At 46.5% G+C, this 21,013-nt stretch overlaps 1 protein-coding gene across 4 annotated transcripts in view; it reads right to left on the minus strand.

Annotated features, from left to right (window-relative positions):
- RHOBTB1 (Rho related BTB domain containing 1) overlaps positions 1-21,013 on the minus strand; it is a 38,485-nt gene continuing 17,472 nt past the window's right edge. For 2 of the 4 annotated variants that reach the window (XM_081954523.1, XM_081954522.1), the window contains exons 4-10: positions 18,066-18,251; positions 16,768-17,708; positions 15,053-15,171; positions 5,758-5,908; positions 5,057-5,145; positions 4,128-4,233; positions 2-2,891 (exon numbers count right to left, since the gene is read on the minus strand). In XM_081954523.1, coding sequence (XP_081810649.1) covers positions 2,722-2,891; positions 4,128-4,233; positions 5,057-5,145; positions 5,758-5,908; positions 15,053-15,171; positions 16,768-17,708; positions 18,066-18,251 — 1,762 coding nt within the window. In that variant the 3' untranslated portion in view covers positions 2-2,721. Of the gene's footprint in view, positions 2,892-4,127; positions 4,234-4,607; positions 4,959-5,056; positions 5,146-5,757; positions 5,909-15,052; positions 15,172-16,767; positions 17,709-18,065; positions 18,252-19,960; positions 20,262-21,013 lie in introns of those variants that run through there. The other 2 variants (XM_081954525.1, XM_081954524.1) reach the window with 2 other exon arrangements.

The raw sequence follows: 21,013 nt of genomic DNA on the forward strand, positions 1-21,013 counted from the left end.
AGTATTAACACTTCACGTGATCTTGATTCTCTCCCTCTGTTGATGCAGCCTAGAACTGTGTTGGCTTTTTTGGCAGCTGCTGCACACTGCTGGCTCATATTTAAATGGTTGTCCACTAGGACTCCAAGATCCCTCTCAAAGTTACTACTAATGAGCAAGGTACCACCTATACTGTACCTGTGCATTTCGTTTTTCTTGCCTAAATGTAGAACCTTACTCTTTTCACCATTGAATTTCATTTTATTAGATAGTGCCCAATGTTCAAGTTTGTCAAGATCCTTCTGTATCTTAAGCCTGTCTTCTGGAGTGTTGGCTATTCCTGCCAGCTTGGTGTCATCTGCAAATTTGATGAGTTCCCCATTTATTCCCTCATCCAAATCATTGATGAAGATGTTGAAGAGTACTGGGCCTAAAACAGAGCCTTGGGGTACTCCACTGCATACTTCCCTCCATGTAGATGCAGTTCCATTGAGGACTACACGTTGAGTGCGGTTGGTCAGCCAGTTACGTATCCATCTGGTGGTGATGCTGTCTAACCCACATTCTTCTACTTTATCTAGTAGTAGGTTATAGTCTACCTTATCAAATGCCTTACTGAAGTCCAAGTAAACTATATCGACAGCATTCCTCTGGTCCACTAATTTTGACACTTTGTCAAAGAATGCAATAAGATTAGTCTGGCATGATCTGTTTTGACAAACCCATGTTGGCTTGTGGTTATTACTTTGTTTACTTCTAGGTGTTCGCTAATTCGTTGCTTGATTATCTTTTCCAGAATCTTTCCTGGTATTGAGGTCAGGCTGATAGGTCTATAGTTTCTGGATCTACTTTTTTTTTCCTTTTTTGAAGATGGTAACCACATCAGCTCTTTTCCAGGCCTCTGGCAGTTCCCCGGTGCTCCAGGATCTCGGAAAGATATAGTTCAGTGGTTCTGAGATCTCATCTGCCAGTTCCTTCAGAACCCTGGGGTGTAATCCATCCAGTCCTGGTGATTTGAACTCGTCTATGGTAGATAGGTGCTCACTTACCATTTTCTTCCCTATTTCAATTTGTGTTCCTAATCTGATTTTTGTGGTGCTGTTTTTGATAGGTTGGACTGTTTTATCCCTTTGTGTAAAGACAGTTGCAAAAAATAAATTCAATAGTTCTGCTTTCCCCCTGTTGCTTGTCACCTTCTTGCCACTTTCTCCTAGCAATGGACCAATTGTTTCCTTAACTTTTTTCTTGTTTTTAACATGTTGGAAGAAGCTTTTTTTATTATTTTTTACTTTTGTGGCAAGCCTTTCTTCATTGTGAGCCTTAGCTTTCCTTACTTCATCTTTACAGGCTCGGGCTATTTGCTGATATTCTGCCTTAGTTATGTCCCTCTCTTTCCACTTTTTATACTTAACTTTTTTGTCTTTCAATTTGTCAGAGAGTTCTTTATGCAGCCATGCTGGTTTCTTTTGGGAGCTGTTATTTTTCTTCTTCATTGGAATTGTGCTAGACTGAGCTTTTGTAATCTCATTTTTCAGAATTTCCCAAGCTTCTTAAGTTGTTTTCCCCTTGAGGATTCCCATCCATGGAATTCTTCCCAAGCTCTCTCTAAGTTTATTGAAATTAGCTCTCTTAAAATCAAAGATTCTAGTTTGACTTTGTTCTACTACTTGTGTTTGCATAATGTTGAATTCCAATATTGCATGGTCTATGGCTTCAACACCTTCTACCATTTCCTCTCTGTTAGTGAGAATTAAGTCTAATATGGCCGATCCCCTTGTTCCCTTCTCTACTTTTTGGGAAACAAAGTTGTCTGCTAGGTTCGTTAGGAACCTGTTGGATCTTCCACTTGGTGCAGAGAGTGTTCCTTCTGTTGGATTTGAAAGAGAAAAAGATATTTTCCTTAATTTCACTCCTGAACTAGATAAAAAGGAGAGAATTACACATGGCAGTTGCCTCCTGCCCTAACAGGCCAAACATTCAACATACATATTTGATCACCTAGCTGGAAAAAAAAATGTATACTTTGTGTTCTTTGGCTGATTGACAGTTACAATCCTAATTACTTCTGTTGTTTGTGGATCTCATTTTTTTCAGATGAACGAAACAAGGGTTTAATTGTTACAAATACAGTCCTTGGGGGAAGGAAAAACATCATTCACCTAGCAAAATTGGACTTGTTGCTAGGTTAGCAATTTCCGGGAGATTTTAAAGCCATTGCTTTGTTTTCAGCACTATGGTGACCGAAGGATGGTGGGAAGAAACAGAGATGATTTAAAGGCTTGGGTAACTTTGCAATCTCAGAGAGAGAAAATGTCACAGACATATTATTTAAAGACCGTCCCCTGCAGACCCCACACAGAAACGCTCATTCACAAGTATAAAAATAGGCTCCCTTCAGAGATCAAAACACTGATGCTGAATTTCTTGTTATTGAGTATAAAAAGGGTGCGTGTGCCAGTTTTAGCTTATTAAAATGGCAGGGTGAGGAGGGTCTAAGAAAGAGATTCACACTCTTGAGGTGGACTTGTGCTTCCTAATCTTTGGTGATCCCTGAATTCAGGTGGAATACAAGGGGTCTCTTCAGCCCAGTCTGCTAAAGCCCTTGGTCTGGGGAGAGACCCTTTGAAATGAAAGGAAGAAAAGTCTTTGCGGCTCCCACCGAGTCCAGCTGTGCCCAGAAGCAACGCTAGAAACTAACTTTTTCCCAGCTGAGCCAAGATGGGGTGGCCTTCTTCTCTTGACTCAGGCAACTACAGTGGAGGAGCTCCAGAAGCACCACTTCCTTTTTGAATGGTGTTTATTGAGGGCCAGTTCTTCCTTCTCTCGCTCCTTCTTGACCCGCTGGAAATGGTCTTCTTCCTTCAGGTACCAGATGGGAGGCCAACGGTGCTTTTCAAAATATTCCTGATTATCTGGTGAACAAACAATACCCAGTAAGTTTAACAATATCTTGAACCAGCAAAGTCTCAGAAACTTGTCTATTTTCTTGAAGGACAAAAAACTAGGGAATGTGGATCAATGGATTCAGAAAGTGGCAGGGTTTGCCAAAATGGCAAACATTTCAGCTTTCTTAAAAGGTCAGAAGCAGGAGAATTATACACAGGAATGGGTAAAATGGATTGATTACATACAGAATAAATATCAGACTAGGAAGTACTATGTAGCCTTTAGGTAAGAATGTTTAGATTGACAGATGATCAGAGTAAATAATATATGGGATGCTTGGAATTGTTAGAGTGGTGTATAGCAGAAGTCAGGAGGGTGGGTTTGACTGGGAGGTGGGGGAGGGTTAGGGTGGAGGGCGGGGAAACATGTATGTATAATTAACTTAGAAGATGGGATTAATGAGATATTGTTACTTTAAGAGAAACCTATATTATGATTTATATAGGTTTAATTAACTTAGAAGATGGGGTTAATGGGCTATTGTTACTTTAAGAGAAACTTATATTATGATTGTTGGGAGGTGAGGGGGTACAATATTTGAATGAGAAATCTATTTTAAGACGGGGGGAGGGGAGGAGGTACAGTATTTGTATGTGATCTACATTATATGTCGGGGGGGGGGTAAAAAGGGGGAAAATTTGTTTGTATAAAACTTTTTCAATAAAAAAACAAACAAACTAGGGAATGTGTTATCTGCCAGGCAAAAGTCACAGGATGCAGAATCTGAAATCTTGTGCTGATTTCTTGCGGGGGGGGGGGAGTCTCTTTTCAAAACTCCACCAAGCTTCAAGTTGTCATAGGATGGGGATGAGAACATCTGTGTTTTCTTATTCGTGGTGGAGGGCGCAGCTCTCTGTGTCTACTTTAGGATATTCTCAAATAGAAAACTCAGAGTAAGTTCATTTATGAAAGACACAAAATGCTACTCTGCCATAACTCAAAATGGACCTTCCTAGTCTATAGAAAAGATCATCAAAATATTTGATATCGAAGCGTCCCAAAGGCAGAATAGGAAGTTTTGGAGGGATGGGGGGGGGGTGTCATTTCTGCAGCTGAATATTATACATTGTTAGATTTCAGTGATTCTGCAGCTATAAAAGGGGGTCTTATAAGTTATGTTAAAATAAGCAGTAAACCATACAAGTATCTATAGGTGGACTTCAAATGCAGATATAAACATTGTGAAAAGGTGAATCTCTTACCAGGAGATTTCATTTTAATTTCCTTTCGGAACTTCGAACAAACACTGTTATAGTTAGTGCAGATGTAATGCAAGCACCAAGCTGCCAGCTGCTTAGCATTGTGGAACTGGAAAAGAAGCAGAGGGGAGTCAAGGCAGGAGAACATCTCTAAGGGTGTAGCCATCTGGGGGAAAGTAGCCATCTCTTGGGAAGCAGGCATTCAGGCTGGACATTTCACTGGAGCAGGGACCTGTTCTCAAACCACCCTGATAGCCCAGTGGGTGGTTCTAAGGGACACTCTCAGGGGAAACAGGGAGATATTGGCAGTAGAAGATTGAGGGGCCAAAGGGGGAGGGATTTCACCCTGCCAGTCCCCAGGAAAACATCCCCCAGCCACCTGGTTATTTGGTCCTGAAACCTCCACTGCTCATAGTCATCTCAACCAGGCTGATCTGGAAGGCTGCTTCTTGTAGACCAGAGTGCCAGGCTCCCTCCCCCCCCCCCCCCTCCATCTCCCACTGTGGAAAAGCTGGAATCTGCTCTCATCCTGCCTGCTGACCTCCCTCAAAGATACACATTAAGGGCAGATTGAAAAATGGGGTTTTTAAGTTGGCGAGAATTTGCATTCTCAGCTTTTCAAGAGGAACAGCAGGATGAGAAGCACAAAAACCGGCTGGGGCCATCTCTTATACATCCCCAGCCCATTTGCAATTGTTATCCTAACGTTGAAGAAAAAAGAATATCCTTTTCATCCATGGGGAAGACTACAGTAACTCTCCATCCACAAATTCTTCACCAAAAGAAAGCCCAGATAGTCCTCGATTTACCACTCGTAAATCACATTTTTGAGTCCTGTTGTAAACAAATGGTTTTTTAAGTCAAGGACTACCTGTGCACCTTTTTTACAATGTTGCAAGCATGTAAAGCATTTTCAATAGAGTGACACCAACCTGGGCTATTTCCAAAACATACAACACTTCTCCCTCTATGCATACACCGCTCATGGCTGTTCTGGTGAGTGCCTGTACCGTGTGTTGCTCTGTTGAGGGAGAGAAGCAGATGTGAGCTGCACTTGTGAAATCACTCCCGTACATGTCGCAGGTGGCCCTCCTTCCCCACCAACCCTTTGCCATGTCTGCTGCGGCTGCGGCTGCGGCTGCTCTCTCCCATCCAGCCCTTTCTCTTTGAGGCCAGGGGAGCGGAGGGATAACTGTTAGGATAGTTAATTCCAAGAACACTAACACCATAATTAACAAAGCCAGGCTGGAGTAATACATGGCTCTCGGGCTCCTTCTTTCTGCAAGATTTACTTAAACTCAATTGCTTCGGATGTTATTAGGCTCTCAAAGTTGAGATTTACAATGGAAACTTTAATATTCACACTCTTTCAATTAAGAATAACCAGGCTGCCTAAAGGGCATTATGAACTGCAGCCTGTTATTTGCTTTCGGTCTCTTAAGCAGGCACACACATTTCCGGGGGGGGGGGGGGGGGGGCTCAATTAATTCAGCAAAGAGAGATTGGATGGCGGGAACATGACGTTTCCCTCATTGGAAATGTTGATTGCATTTCAGAAAACAAAGCGGCCAAAAGCTGATCCTTCCCGGATGCCTGGAGGTGGGGTAGAGGGCGAAAGGCTGGAGAGGCTCACCTGCCAGCGCGGCCAAGTGGGGCAGGCAGAATCGGTTGGTCAGGGCAATTAATTCAAGGGGGTCCAAATCCTGGCTGCAGGACAGTTGCTTGGTGTACAGGTAATCCAGAATAGCTTGCATGGAAGTCTTAGTGATGCTGGGGAGAACAACCTGAAATATTGGGGAAGGCAGTTTTAAATATTCACAGCAAGAAGTAACCCAGTCCAGGAGAAAGAGGGCTGCACTATTTTCCACCAAGGTGGTAAGATGTCTATAAAAAGAGGGGAGGGGGGAGGGGAAGGAGTGGCAGAACCTGGGGACGGAGTTAAAAGAGGGATCAATCTCAAAACTCAAGGGCAGGGGTCTCCAACCGTGGCAACTTTCTTGACTTCAACTCCCAGTTTTCTAATTGGACTAGATGACCTCTGAGGTCCCTTCCAGCCCTGGATTGCTGTGCTGTTTCAAAGCATCTTCTGAAACTGTGTCTAGTGCCAGGTTTCTGGTCCTTCCTTCCTCTCCTTTTTCTCCCCCTCCCTCCCTTGCTCGATCCATCGATCCATCCATATCTCATTCACTTTCCCTTCTTTCTTTCTTCCCTCCCTCCCTCTTTCTTTCTCCCTTCCCTCCCTCTTTCTTTCTCCCTTCCCTCCCTTTCTTATTTTCTCTCTTCCCTCCCTCCCTCCCTTTCTCCCTTCCTGTGAAGAACCCCAGAAGGTCTTTGGTAGGAGGAAGAAAAGCCAGATGTTTTGAAACTGAGAAATTGCCCATTGATCATCTGGCATTCTTAGAGCACCACTATTGATTAGCTTAGCCTGAGCAAGGATAGCTAACCGCACTTTCAATAAGCTCTCAGCTCAAGCTCCATGCCAGAGGTCTTCAAACTTGGCAACTTTAAGACTTATGGACTTCAACTCCCAGAATTCTCCAGCCAGCAGAGCTGAATTCTGGGAGTTGAAGTCCACAAGTCTTAAAGTTGCTACGGTTGGAGACCCCTGACCTAGGTAGCCACAAGCAGACTTGCTCAAGGACTTAGACTTAGTTTGTTTGTTTGTGGCTACATAGAAATTCTAGGCTAATCCTTCTTTTAACGCTGCCCCCAAATTCTGCCACTGCTTCCCCTACAGGAGGCTCCTTATTGCAAGGGAAGGGTCAGCCTACTCCCAATCTAAGAGAAGGGGAGGACAGAGGAGGACAAAACCTGTGGCTTCCCAGTCCCTGAAAACCAAACTCAATCTTCATTCTGGGAGGTGGGGTACTGATTGAGAGTCCCCATAAGCTTGGAAATATACCTTATCCAACTTCAGAGCTAATTAAATCATTATTCTTAAAAAAGATCGCATCTCAGACATGCGGCCCATTTACTTAGGTCTGTGGGAAACTACCCAGGATGAAAATATACATTAAGGTTGGAGACCAACAAAATACAAGCACCTCTGACCGAATGCTAGGATGCTCCCTCGTGAGTCGTAGCTCTTCTTATGGAATTTGTACATACACACACTCACACATTCAAACATGGTCTGCAGCTTAAGGTTGGAGCTGTAGAAACAGTTCCCACTGTAAATTTGTGCTACAGCATGCTTGCTTTTTAGTTGATTTACCAAGCCATTGCTCGAAGTTCTGATTCTCATTAATGGATCTCACTTTCGGTGGAACGCATCATCACCACTGGCAGCTTGTTCTACTACTACCAAATCTACAATTCTTAGAATGAAAAATCTACCATCCCATCAGGAGGAGCCTTACATTAAATTCATTCACAGTCTTTCTCCTACATACAATTCTGCTTTCATGTGGTTGGAGTAAAATTTGCAAAGTATCTTGGCAGCAATTCAGCCATTTATTGCTTCATTGAGTCATCTTTGTCTTCTTCAAAAAATTTGCTTCATCAAGCCAATGCATTAACCAGGATCTCGTCTTAGAAGACGAAATCCAAGATGTTAACCTACATCTTACCCTCTCTGTGTTCTCTATGGTGAAATTATTTTCTAGAGACCATGGGAAAACCTACAGCTCTAAACTGGACATCCCAGAAGTTGTACCATTTGCAAATGGCAACTTTGTAAATGGTAAATTTGCAAATGGCAAAAGGAAAGCCATTTCCAAAGCCAACTGTATATGAACAGGCTAGATGAAACTTGGCTTAATGCCAGTAGGTGGGAGGGATCTTGGAGACACTCATTTAAATATGAGCCAACAGTGTGCATCAGCAGCCAAAAAAGCCAGTGCAGTCCTAGGCTACATTAACAGAAGGATAGAATCAAGATAACGTGAAGTTCTGGTACCACTTTACAAAGCCTTAGTAAGGCCACACTTGCAATACTACATCCAGTTGTGGTCACCACCACAATATAAAAAAGAGGTTGAGAGACTCTGGAAAGAATGGAGAGAAGAGCAACAAAGATGACGTGGGGTTGGAGACTAAAACATATGAAAAATATGAAATTAGTGAAATTAATTTTACGAAAGGGATGTGGTGGCTCAGTAGCTAAGACACTGAGCTTGTCGATCAGAAAGGTCGGCAGTTTGAATTCCTAGCACCGCGTAACGGAGTGAACTCCCATTACTTGTCCCAGCTTCTGCCAACCTAGCAGTTCGAAAGCTCGTAAAACATGCAAGCAGTGACGTGCAGTCAGGGGAGGCAGGGGAGGCAGAGCCGCACCGCTCTCATCATGAAAAAAAAAATTACTCTGGGAAGTGGCGAAAGTGGCTGGGAGAGGCGCGCGGCTTGGTTTAGCCTCCCTGGGCATCTCAGCAGCAGCCCCAAGTGTGCCGATCTCGCCATTTTTTGCATCGGGCGAGCCCGGGATCCTCGCAAGGGGAATGGGACCACGTGTGCAGGAGGCTCCTCAGCTCCAGCCTCAATCAGCGCAGCCACAGTCCCCTTCATGTTGGCTTAGGAAGGAGGGGAATGGGACCACGTGTGCAGGGGAAGGGGATCGCGGCTGCGCTAATCTGAGGCTGTACGCTGCTGAAGAGCCGCCTGCACATGTTGTCCCATTCCCCTTGCAAGGATCCCGGGCTCGCCCGATGCAAAAAATGCCTAGGTAACATCATCAGTGCTAGAAGGGAGGGGGGGAGGAGGAGAAAGGAGAAGTTTCTCTTCTCAGAAATGTCTTCTCAGTGGAGCTGCGGCAGCCTGTCTGTCCCTTTCTGACATTTCTGAGAAGAGAAACTTCTCCGTTTGGGCTGCGCCCGTGCGATCGGAGCAACCACGCGGTTTGATGATGTCACCAGCCCCACCAGTCATAAACCTCACCGCACGTCACTGCATGCAAGTAGAAAAATAGGGAACACCTTTGGTGGGAAGGTAACAGCGCTCCGGTGCTTTCGGCATTTAGTCATGCTGGCCACATGACCACAGAGACGTCTTCGGACAGCGCTGGCTTTTTCGCTTTGAAACAGAGATGAGCACCGCCCCCTAGAGTTGGGAACAACTAGCACATATGTGCGAAGAGACCCTTTACTTTTACCTTTAGTCAAATGAAAAGAAGGATTAGGGGGTGACATAAAAGCAGTGTTCCAATATCTGGGCAGCTCCTACAAAGATGAGAGAGTCAAACTACTTTCCCAAAATACCAAAAGACAAGGCAAGGCTAGAAACAATGGATGGAAACTAACCAAGGAGAGAAGCAACCTAGAACCAAAGAGAAATGTCCTAATGATGAGGGCAATCAACCAATGGTGCAGCTTGCCTTCAGATGTTTTGGGTCCTCCATCACTGGAGGCTTTCAAAAAGAGATTACTAGACAATCATTTCTCTGAAATGGTATAGGGTCTCCTGCTTGAGCAGGGTGTTGGAGTAGAAGTCCTCCATGGTCCCTTCCAACTCTGTTATTCTATGTTCAATATCAGGGCTTTCAAACTCATGGGCCGCGGACCAGATGCATCAGGCGCTGGCCACGGCCACACCCAGTTTAGCGAGTTGGGGAAATCCTGATACGTCACGTGGCGGCATCGTGATGACACCCCTGTTCTATATGATTGCTAAGAAAACAACGCAGTTATTTCCATGCAATAGGCAGAGTTGACCTGAACCTCAAGGAGACTGAGCTTCTATAGGCAGAATAGATGAAGGTTGTCTATGAAAAGCTCTACACTAAAGCACCCAGCCCAGGGGGAGCTGATAGATACATTTCAAAATCTGAGAAACTCTCATGGCGCCAGAACAAAATGGCTGTGCTAGAGGCAAACCTTGGCTGAAACACCTAATGAACCAGTTCTCAGAGGAGAAGGAGAGAAATAACTCTGGACATCTGCCTCAGATGCCTGGTCATTCTATCCCAAATGCTCCCAGCTTTGCCTAAAGCTCAGATAAGTCATCTCATCAAAACACATCAGCTGAGCAATCTGAAGGCCATCTCTTTGGGAAAGAGGTGGCCTTCCTGCAGCTCTTCAACAGTAAAGGAAACAACATTTGAAAGCAAGTGATGGAGCTTGAGGTTTCATGGAAGAAGAAAATCCATCAAAGGAGGGAGCTGGGCAACAAAACTCTCTTGATAATTCGGTTTTGCTAAACCCTAAACTGCTATCCTTGGTGGCTTGCATTCCTATGCCTTCTTCTCATTTTTGTGAGATTTGGCTGGCTCGGAGCTCAATTTATGACTCACTTCTAACTTACCTTCCCAATTCTCCCAACTTGATGGCTAAACTATGAGCAGCGGTGCTCTGACTTCCATCACTAACAATACATTTTATTAGAAAGCTGCAGCTTCAGGAAGGACAACAAAATCATTGTAAAGATGGGCAAGTCACCCATGAGTTCCCTTCAGCATGGAAGCCCCCTGCCAATATGTCATTTGTGCCTTGGAAAAGTGGAACCCTGGACCCTCTTAGCTCCCTAAGTTCTCATCCACTGACACTACTGCAATGTAAATAAAACACTGGAGCTCTTGAGAAGTGCCCATAGAGGTGTCCGAGTGGCACAGCTGAGCCAGCCCACTGCTGATTTCTGCAACAGAAGCATAAGTTGATTGTGGACCAGAAGCATAAGCATGGCTGATTGTGGAAAAACAGAGCAGGCTCAGATCGTGAGTGAGAGGCAATCGCTAAGTCCCCAAAATCAACAATGAAAAGAGCCTTCCTTTGTTTGTCATGTGTGCACAGGCACACATCCCATATACTGTATTTACACATTAGGGATCTGTGTCAACTGGCTTGCAAGAAAGGGGACTAAGCTGGATAATGATGAAGAATACATAGGCCCAGTGTGCACACACAAGGTCAAGGACTCTTCATTTTGGGGCTCTGCGTTAGCAATTTTCTGCCCTTAATATAAACACCACAGAGCTAAAAATAATTCAGAGATGCTTTCTGGGATGCTGATTATTTTTCAGCCCTTCTCAGTATTACCTTTCCTAGGACAACTGCTTTCAATAATTCTGCAATGTTCTTTTCACTTTCAAAGTCATGTTCTCCTAAGAATCAGTGCTTACCAGTGACGTGCGGTCAGTAGAGGCAGGGGAGGCAGGGCCTCACCTCTCTTCATGGAATAATAGTATATAATATTATATACTATATATAATATTATATACATCCGTCCGGCCGCGCCCGGGAGACGCGGAGGGAGCAATGTTGTCGGCGCCTCCGGATGACGAACCAGTCGCTTGCTTTCGTCATCGGGAGGCCGACAACATTTCTGCCTCCACGTCTCCCGGGCGCCGAAGCAGTCCGGCGAGCGAGCGAGCGAGGCAGCGAGATCTTCGGTCACTCGTCCACCGGACTGCTTCCGCATCTCCCGGGCGCGGATGGACGAAGGTAGCCAGAATGGCGCCGAAGCAGTCCGGCGAGTGAGGCAGCGAGATCTTCGGTCACTCGTCCACCGGACTGTCTTGGCGCCATTCTGGCTCCCTTCGTCCATCCGCGCCCGGGAGATGCGGAAGCAGTCCGGTGGATGAGTGACCGAAGATCTCGCTGCCTCGCTCGCTCGCTCGCCGGACTGCTTCGGCGCCATTCTGGCTCCCTTCGTCCATCCGCGCCCGGGAGATGCGGAAGCAGTCCGGTGGACGAGTGACCGAAGATCTCGCTGCCTCGCTCGCTCGCCGGACTGCTTCGGCGCCATTCTGGCTCCCTTCGTCCATCCGCGCCCGGGAGATGCGGAAGCAGTCCGGTGGACGAGTGACCGAAGATCTCGCTGCCTCGCTCGCTCGCTCGCCGGACTGCTTCGGCGCCATTCTGGCTCCCTTCGTCCATCCGCGCCCAGGAGATGCGGAAGCAGTCCGGTGGACGAGTGACCGAAGATCTCGCTGCCTCGCTCGCTCGCTCGCCGGACTGCTTCGGCGCCATTCTGGCTCCCTTCGTCCATCCGCGCCCGGGAGATGCGGAAGCAGTCCGGTGGACGAGTGACCGAAGATCTCGCTGCCTCGCTCGCTCGCTCGCCGGACTGCTTCGGCGCCATTCTGGCTCCCTTCGTCCATCCACGCCCGGGAGATGCGGAAGCAGTCCGGTGGACGAGTGACCGAAGATCTTGCTGCCTTGCTCGCTCGCTCGCCGGACTGCTTCGGCGCCATTCTGGCTCCCTTCGTCCATCCGCGCCCGGGAGACATGGAGGCAGAAATGTTATCGGCCTCCCGATGACGAAAGCAAGCGACTGGTTCGTCATCTGGAGGCGCCGACAACATTTCTCCCTCCGCGTCTCCCGGGCGCGGATGGACGAAGGGAGCCAGAATGGCGCCGAAGCAGTCCGGCGAGCGAGCGAGTGAGGCAGCGAGCGAGGCAGCGAGATCTTCGGTCACTCGTCCACCGGACTGCTTCCGCATCTCCCGGGTGCGGATGGACGAAGGTAGCCAGAATGGCGCCGAAGCAGTCCGGCGAGCGAGCGAGCGACGCAGCCTGATCTTCGGTTGCTTCCAGAGCCGGAGCGGGATGGAGCAGCCATCGCCTTGGAAGTGAGTCGCGCGGACGGAGCTTTGGGGCTGAGGAGAGAGGCAGGGACGGAGGGAGTGGGGGGAGAGGAGCCGCCCCCCTCAACCCCCAGGCAATGGGGAAAGCTTTCCCGAAATGGGGGGGGTGTCGCGGGAAATAAAAAGGGCGCGCGCTGGGGGGGGACGAAGGAGGCTTTGGCGTGCCTTAGAGGCGGGCGGGCAAGCAACGAAAGGAGCAGTGAGGGCGGGCGGTGGCTGCAGGCGGCAAGGCTTGAGCGGGGTGAAAGGGACTGGTGCCGGTGGAGGAAGTAATGCTACGCCGCGGTCCCCTTAATGTTCACTCAGGAAGGCGGAGAACGAGACCACGTGGTCTGCACACGTGGTCTGCACACGTGGTCCCATTCCCCGCCTTCCTGATGACGTCACCAGCCTCCCCAGCCATAACCCTCACCGCACGTCACTGGTGCTTACACTGGGGAATAGAGGAAAACAGAGTGAAGCAAGAGCAGAAGCTCCCTCAAAACACATCAGTGCATCAGGTTGTCAAGATTTCCCACACTTGCTGCCCATCTTCCCTCCTAGCATAAACCCAGAAAGACAGGTCAAAGTCCAACAAGGAGGAAGTATTGGTAAAGGCCAATTCAGATCATCAAGACTGGACTTGTTCTTCAATGTCCCGTAGCTCATTGCTTCTGTTCTGTTTAAACAACTAGATCTTCTCCTGCAGAAGAACAGCTGTATGTCCTCATCACAACAAATGGTCTATGGCTGATTTTGGGAAAAGAGAGCAGGCTCAGATCTTGGATGAGAAGCAATCGCAAGGCCCCTGAGTTACGTGTGCTTTGAGGCCAACTTCTCCTTCTCCAGGGTTTCTCCTCTGGTGGAGATGACCCCCGCACAAAGTTCTTGCATTACCCATGCAACTTCTCAAAGAACATTCTACTAGGCACAAGTATCCATGACAACCGCTTTATAAAACACACAAAGCCAGGGAGAACATGTAAAGTTGCCACTAGAGGAGGGTAAAGACCCACCATCTCAGCAATGATTTAGGAGAGGAGATTTCTCCCCCTCTTTTTTGGCTGGCTGTTACAGAGACTGAGCACAAATGCCTGACTTATTGCTGCAAATAACCTGTTCTTCCTCCAGAATTTCAGAACAATAAATAAATTAGAAGGGGCTCATTATATTTATGTGGATCTGCCTCAGTCTTTACATGCTACCCACATCTTGAACCAGGCTCTGCTCCTTCCATTCCCATCATTCTCCCCGAACAAGGCAGTGAAAGACGATGGGCACCCAGTGCTTCATGTGCTATGAAAAAAATAGGGCTTTGCAATTAATATTTAAGATTACCAAAAAGAATGCACGTTATTAGTGGCTATAATTAGGAACCAGATTGTGTATATATAAATATCTCTCTCTCTCTCTCTCTCTCTCTCTCTCTCTCTCTCTCTCTCTCTCTCTCTCTCTCTCTCCCTCCCTCCCTCCCTCCCTCCCTCCCTCCCTCCCTCCCCCCCCTCTCTCTCTATCTATCATCTCTCTCTCTCTCCCTCCCTCCCTCCCTCCCTCCCTCCCTCCATATATATATATAATTTCTTCTTGTAGCACACAGCTTACTGAATCAAGGTATGTATTTTTAATGAACCACCTGCTGGGGGTGCCTCCAGGGAGGGAATTATGCTTACTGCTGTTTCAAAAGTAATGAGAATTTTTTTTAGTAGAACACAGCTTCCAGAATATTAAGTGTATAATGTGTGTCTCTCTCTCCCTCTCCCCGTGTGTGTGTGAGAGAGAAAGGGGAGGGGGAACATTGCTGATCAACATTATTTTCTCTTGATGGGCAGGAGAGTCCCCTTGACAATCAAGTGAAAAGCAAAGAAAGCAGTTAAAATATGAGGAATAAGAAGAAGATCATTTCAGACGGTGCTAAAAAAAATAATCAAAGCTGCTATCACTGTTCTTTGAGGTCATCAATACTGTATCGCCAGAAATGAGAATTGTAGCTTCTTTCCATCTGTTCCTCGTCTTTCAGTGTTCCACCCCAATGTTTCATGTCAAGGTAGGAATTGGAAATTGTTCTCTTGGATAGCCTGGTGACCCACTGGACTTTCTAACATTTCGCACTTAAGGCTGTGCCAATTTTACATGGCGTTTTGAAGCCCTACAAATTAGGCAGAATTGAATGAAGATGGGGTTCACCTGATTCCTCTTGTGGGGCTGAGATCTGATGGGGGATGGAGAACAGCTTTTCCACCTGTAACCTCCCCATCCCACCAACTCCTGACAGTCAGGAGACAGGGATCGTCTGAGAACTAGTGCAGAAGACGGACTGGAGAAGAGGGGTCCCCAAAGAGACATAACCAAGGGATTCCCACACCCTCCAAGGAGTCCTTGCAACCCAAAGCAAGTTCCTTCTCCAGAGCAAAGTCAGGCCAAAGAGGACAAATACCTCGCTGTTTGCGCTCTCCACAAAGTATCCTCCAAACATGGCAGACATCCATTCACAGCTACAGATTAGAAGCGGTTTATGAGCATTTATCTTTCCATCTTCCAACACAAATGTCACATCTGTTAAGGAATCAAAGAAACACAATAACAACCTGTGACTGCTTGTGCTTGCAGCCAAATGTGAGAATCAGAAAGAACATGGAAGACAGCACACATGACCTGCTAACAATTCCCAGAATTTCTGCAAAGAAGGTCCTTCATTGAGGACACCCGGAGGACAAACATTAATGGTTAAATGAGTAACAGAACAATTAAACTCTGAGCTTCCATCAGAGGAACCACACCAGGGGTTCCTACTTGCTGAGGTTATCAAGAATGTCACTGGCAAAAATTAAAATGGGTCAAATTTATCAGTTTCATACGCCATGTAAATGCCACAACACATTGGCAGTAGTATTACTAATAATAATATTCATATTCTGTGTTGAGGTGACTTAGATGGGAATCTCCCTTTGTTCCTGTCTGCAATAACCCTGTGAAGTAGGTTGAGTGGAGGGTGGCTGGTCCAAAATCACCCAGGAGAACTTCATGGACTTGATCCTGGTCTCCCCAGTCCCAGTCCAAGTTTCCCAACTGCGGGTTCTAACATTACAGCTTCTTAAGCTTAGTTGCAAAACTCCATATGGCCACTAGATGGCACATGTACCTTGTATTTTCCACATTCTTTGGCTGCCATCTAGTGGAACTTTAATAACCCAGCTCTTCTGTAGGCCAAAATACTTGTCATTTAATTATTTTCCAAATTACACTCATACACTATACTCCACTTAAACAGCTCCAAGTCACAGAATTAGTTGATGAGAAAGGCAGTTGAGCAGCTGTGTCACAGCAGAGAGAATCAGATCTAGCCCAGAAGAGCTGGCAAGGTCTTCTGTCTGAAGAACTACTGCTAGAGATGGACCATAATTGTACGATGAAATGTCATTTCCCATGTACTGAAAGCTAAGGACCAGAGAGTTACACTGGTGTACAAACAGCCCGTGTAAATGGTGGGAGGAAAATGCTTGCATCCCTCCCTCCACACACCCCCAAAAAACACTTGACTTGAAATTCTGGTGGTGGATGAATAAAAGAAGGGAAGCAAAACTGGATGAAGATGAAGCAAGAGAAGAAGAAACTGGACAGAAAAGAAAGGGAACCTCTTCCAGTTATCACCAAAGGAGCTAAAATTTACCAGGATCCCAAGATGTCTTGGGTAGCTGACTGTCAAAAGCACCCACATCTCCTGGGCCAACAGGGCCAGCATGGAAGGAAAGCAGGAAGAGGCCTCCTATTTCTCCGTCTCCCTGCGAATTCTGACTTTTTCCCAATGCTCAACTGGATCAGGCTGTCTTCCAAGCAAAGGGGAGGACCCCCACTTGGATCTCTTTTTCAACAGCATCTGCATCTTTTCCCCCATTCTACAACTGGAGGATAACCCTCTCCAGGCTTCAAAAATGATTGGCCAGGGGGGCAGATGTGCCCCTTTGCATAAAGATGTATTATGTTAACATTAAGGAATGTGGAATTACCTGTCACCTGGCACAATTATTGACTGTGGGCACTAAGCTTCCCTTCGTGTCCCAATTGGATCTTGGTTTGCACACAACCATCCCAGGTGTTCTTATTAGCACTGAAACAAATGCAAGGCAGGGGGATATTTCCATGTAGACTCACCAGAAAACGTCTCCTTACAGAGGCATTCTTTTATCCTGTTGGCTTTCCGGACGTGGAAAGCCTTTGTGATTTCCTGATTCATGAAGGCTTCCTTGTTGGTGATGTTTTCTACCATCATCCTCAAGTCAAACACTTCCAGGATCTCTGCAATCTGAGCTACCTGGGTGAGGTCCCTTTCATTTTCATCCAGATGTCCCGTGTATAAAAACTGCAGGACGGTTTTAAAAGGTCCCGTTTGGATGGAGGCCTCCATCTTGACAACCGTCACTGCGCAGACCCTCTTTGAAACAGGATTGATCTGCATTTCTTGATGTAGGCTAATGAAACCTTTGCCCCAGAGAGTTGAACCTTTTGGGCAGGTGGCTTCTCCTGCTTCAGGCTCTACCTGGAGGCCCTCAGTCGAAGCAGAAGACGGTGCAGCTGTCCCTTCCGCTCCCTGGTCAACAACTTCAAGGCTAGAGGTTCTGGTTGGGAGATTACTACCTTCACTACAAAAGCTTTCCGTCAAGTCTGGCGTTTCTTCACATTCCATTGAGAAAAGGTCATAAAACTTGGATGAAGAGGTAGCTAAGTAGATCTTGTGAGCAAAAATCTGAGTCTGTTCCTGAAGAATAAAGAGCACGTCTGCACACAAGGGATTGTCCAGTAAGTATCCCACGTCATTGATCTTGAGGATGGGACACTCTGGGATCTTTATAACAGGGGGAGGAGCCTTTGGAGGTAGAAATGGAGCTTGGAGCAAAGGCTTCTGGACTTTCTTCAAATGGGATTTCCAGAACTGCAAATGTCTCCTGGAAATCAGGGCCGCTCGGATTGCATTATCAAAGACATCCTTGATGCCAAACTGATCAAAGACGCTGGTTTCATAATAGGGTATTCCAAGCTCTTTAGCAACTTCCCTGCCTCTTTCTGGTGGCAGGATGTCTCCCCTCTTGATAGGCCTGCAAACAAAACGAAAAAAGAGGTCAGTCTTTGGTCAGTCTCACTGGAAAGCACTAGCGGACCCCACCTATCAAGGGCTCATTCTTGGGATCCTTTGACCTTCATGCTTTCCCTTTCTGGATGCACCATGAAGACCCCATGTGTTGATGCCCAAAGTCCTCAAACATCTGAGAAGGCTTATTTGAGAGGCCCCTTCTCCAGATATGGAATTGTTAATTCACTTGGTATTCATTTTGTTTTTATCTTTATGTATTGTATTATAAACTAAAGAACCTGGACACATTAAAGCCATTTCTGCAAAGGTCCAGCGTTGCTTTGCCATGGGGGAACAAAGTTTTATCTGCATTCAACTCTACCTTGCCAAAGGCCTCCTGGCTCGATTGACAGCTTCCAGATCAGCATAGCGAAGGTCCAGTTGGCAGCCCACCAGAATCACAGGGGTGCGAGGACAGAAGTGCTTGATCTCTTGACACCACATTGTCTTCACATGATTCAGGGAGTTAGGATTAGCAATGGAAAAGCACAGCACCACAACGTCAGATCTGAAAAACAAAACAGTATTTGTTTTAAATAAAGTTTATACCTCAATCGCTTTGTTCAAAAATGGGTGGAAGGAGGGAATAATCAAGACTTGGTATATTTAGAAGTACACCAGGATTGTGATGCTGAAGTGCATAAACATTGTCGCAATTCTATGTTCCTCCACAACAACCAAAGACCTCTCTTATCCAACTCCCAAGTGGCATATCAGGGTAAAGTGGGGGCAGAATAAAGGCTCAACGTTGCAGCAAGCAGGTCAGCTCCCCCCTCGCCTGATGGTGGGTCAAAGACTAATTTGCAAGGGGAAGTGGGGCCAGCCAGTTAATACCTGCAAGCATCAAACAGGTCTTGAGATAAACCAAGGAGGATCTGTGAATAATGATTCTAGACAATTTCTGGAGGAAAATCCAGCACACCAAGGATCCCTTTAAGGTTCATGGTTCACAGGGAGGGAAATTAATAAATCTTATCCCCCCTTCCAACCCAAGATATGACTCATGGAATTAAATTGTATGCCCCCAGTCGGAAGCTGCAGCCAATCGTGTCTCTCTCTTCAGGTGTCTTTATGGAGACGAGTATTCTTTGTGCATTAGGAATATATTTTAGAGTCACTCCCTCCCTCCCTTCCTGAACTGAGAAAAGGGAATTGGGGAAAGAATATGATTTGGTCCTCCTCTCAACACACAAATTGCTGTGCAACAAATGGCATGGCCTTGTTTTGAAATGCTTGCTGATGGTCCTCAAAAACCACCATACAATAGTGTCCTCATTGTCCCCTGAAATCTGAGCCCAGGAGCATCATATCTGACTTTGGATGGGTCATCAGCCACTCCCTAAAAGCAACATTCTTGCTAGTCACCAACTATCTCTGGCTTGAACCATGCAGGATCCAAAAACTGTGCATGTCCAACCAGAAAGAGGTATGTTTGAAGTACTTGTCCACCTACAGAAAAAGTGGTGTCCTGTGTCCTCTGCATGGTTCCAAACTGAAATGGCTGGAGGGGTCTTTTGGGCAATGGCATTTGTGGCTTTTGGCTAGCCTTCCAGAGGAGGCACAAAGGGATGTGAGATGGAGAGGGAGATTGGCAGGAGCTAAAGTGAGGACAGGACAAAGCTTGTTTGGAAGAAAAGTAGTGCGTTGGCCAGTGGACGATGGTGCCCTGGCTTAATGGTGGTGCCTGCAAGGAGACAAGTTGCTGAAAAGATAGAGAGGGCTGCTTTTTATAAGTATACCTCTCCCAAGATTGACAGGTGCTTTGCTGGTTTGTAGCATGAAGTCGCTTTGAATCAATTCTTCTGACCCTAAAATAATCCAGATTTCAATAAGCCGAGAGTTGAAGAGTTCAGCAGTTCTACTCAAGTAATTATCCCCAAGGATCTCGTGCAGAGATATCACAGGGAGATGGAAATAAGTCCTCTCCCAACTGCTTTGTTTCAGCAAGTGCTCGGACGCTCCTTGCTCTGTCCTCATATCTCAGCCCAACTGCTTAGGGACAACTTGTTCCATTGTGTATCAGAAGGCGCCTCCAGAAGGAGAAGCAAGGATTCAAATAACCCTGCCAAATCAATAAGCACTGAATTTTAAGCCTGCAGATATTTGGCAAAGGGGCAATGCCCCTGCCATTTATTTTACAATTTTTAGAAAAGGCATTTAAATGTTGTTTAAATATTTAACTGTATTTGTTAACCAAGCCTGGGAAGGCTGTTGCACCTGGCTGTTAAATGACTTATTCTCCAGAAGGTACTATGAAGTCAGCAAGAGAAGCCAATGGTCAACATTCCTGAGTCCGTCTGTTCCACCAAATTCCTTTGAATCTTTTATGACCTCGGCTACTCTTCCTGTTCTCCAGGAGATACCAAGGGATCAGCTGGAAGCAGCTGGAGGCCACCTCTCCCTGCACCAAGAAGTCCCCCATCCCTTTGTGTTCTGCTCTGGTTGTAGGGTTCTCAAGGACTGTGGCATCAGAGCAGAGGTCTCCAAGCTTGGCAACTTTAAGCCTGGAGGACTTCAACTCCCAGAATTCCCCTGGGACATAAAAGAAAAATACATGATTAAAGTTTGACATGAAGGTAAGATGTGGTTGCAAAGAGTAGAATGGATGCTGGCATATTTAAGACCCAGCAGAGAGTTTATGAAGAAGACCAATAGTTACGAAAATCAGCTGGGGTAGAATTGCTGCACTGTAACAGCTGCACAGAAAATGCAACCCTACACATTTTTAAATTCCCCTGGGGAATTCTGGGAGTTGAGATCCCCCAGGCTTAAAGTTGCCAAGGTTGGAGACCCCTGCCCCAGAGAATTCCTTGCAGAGGCATCTCATTCTGGGGCTTCTCCCAAAACAACTTTTGAAATAGGAAGCCGGAAATGTGTTACTGATGAGAGAGGTGATGCACACTCTGAACTCAATGGATTTCAGTTGCTTCTGGAAGGAAATCCACAAATGCTCCCAATTTCCCTCCTACTCAATTCCCAACCTGACACTGTACATGTCAACTCCCAACTGGCACAGCAATCAGCCCTATTGCTTGGGAATTATGGGAGCCGAAGTCCAAGGACACTGTTTAACCTTCTGCAGATTATAGCACCATCTAGAACAATGTAATCAATATTAGGAGGAGGAGCTTCCGAGGCAAATGGCGGCTTTCGCGTGAGCTCCGCAGAATTGCGGAGGGGTCTCCCTGCTGGGAGAGGTGCTGCTGACCCTCAATGCCATTCCGAGGGTCGTGCTTTGTCGGTGACCACCCCCCGACTCTGCCCTGGTTA

The sequence above is a fragment of the Natrix helvetica genome (genome assembly GCF_964273705.1).
Source record: "Natrix helvetica genome assembly, chromosome: 5".
Lineage (NCBI taxonomy): Eukaryota > Metazoa > Chordata > Lepidosauria > Squamata > Natricidae > Natrix > Natrix helvetica.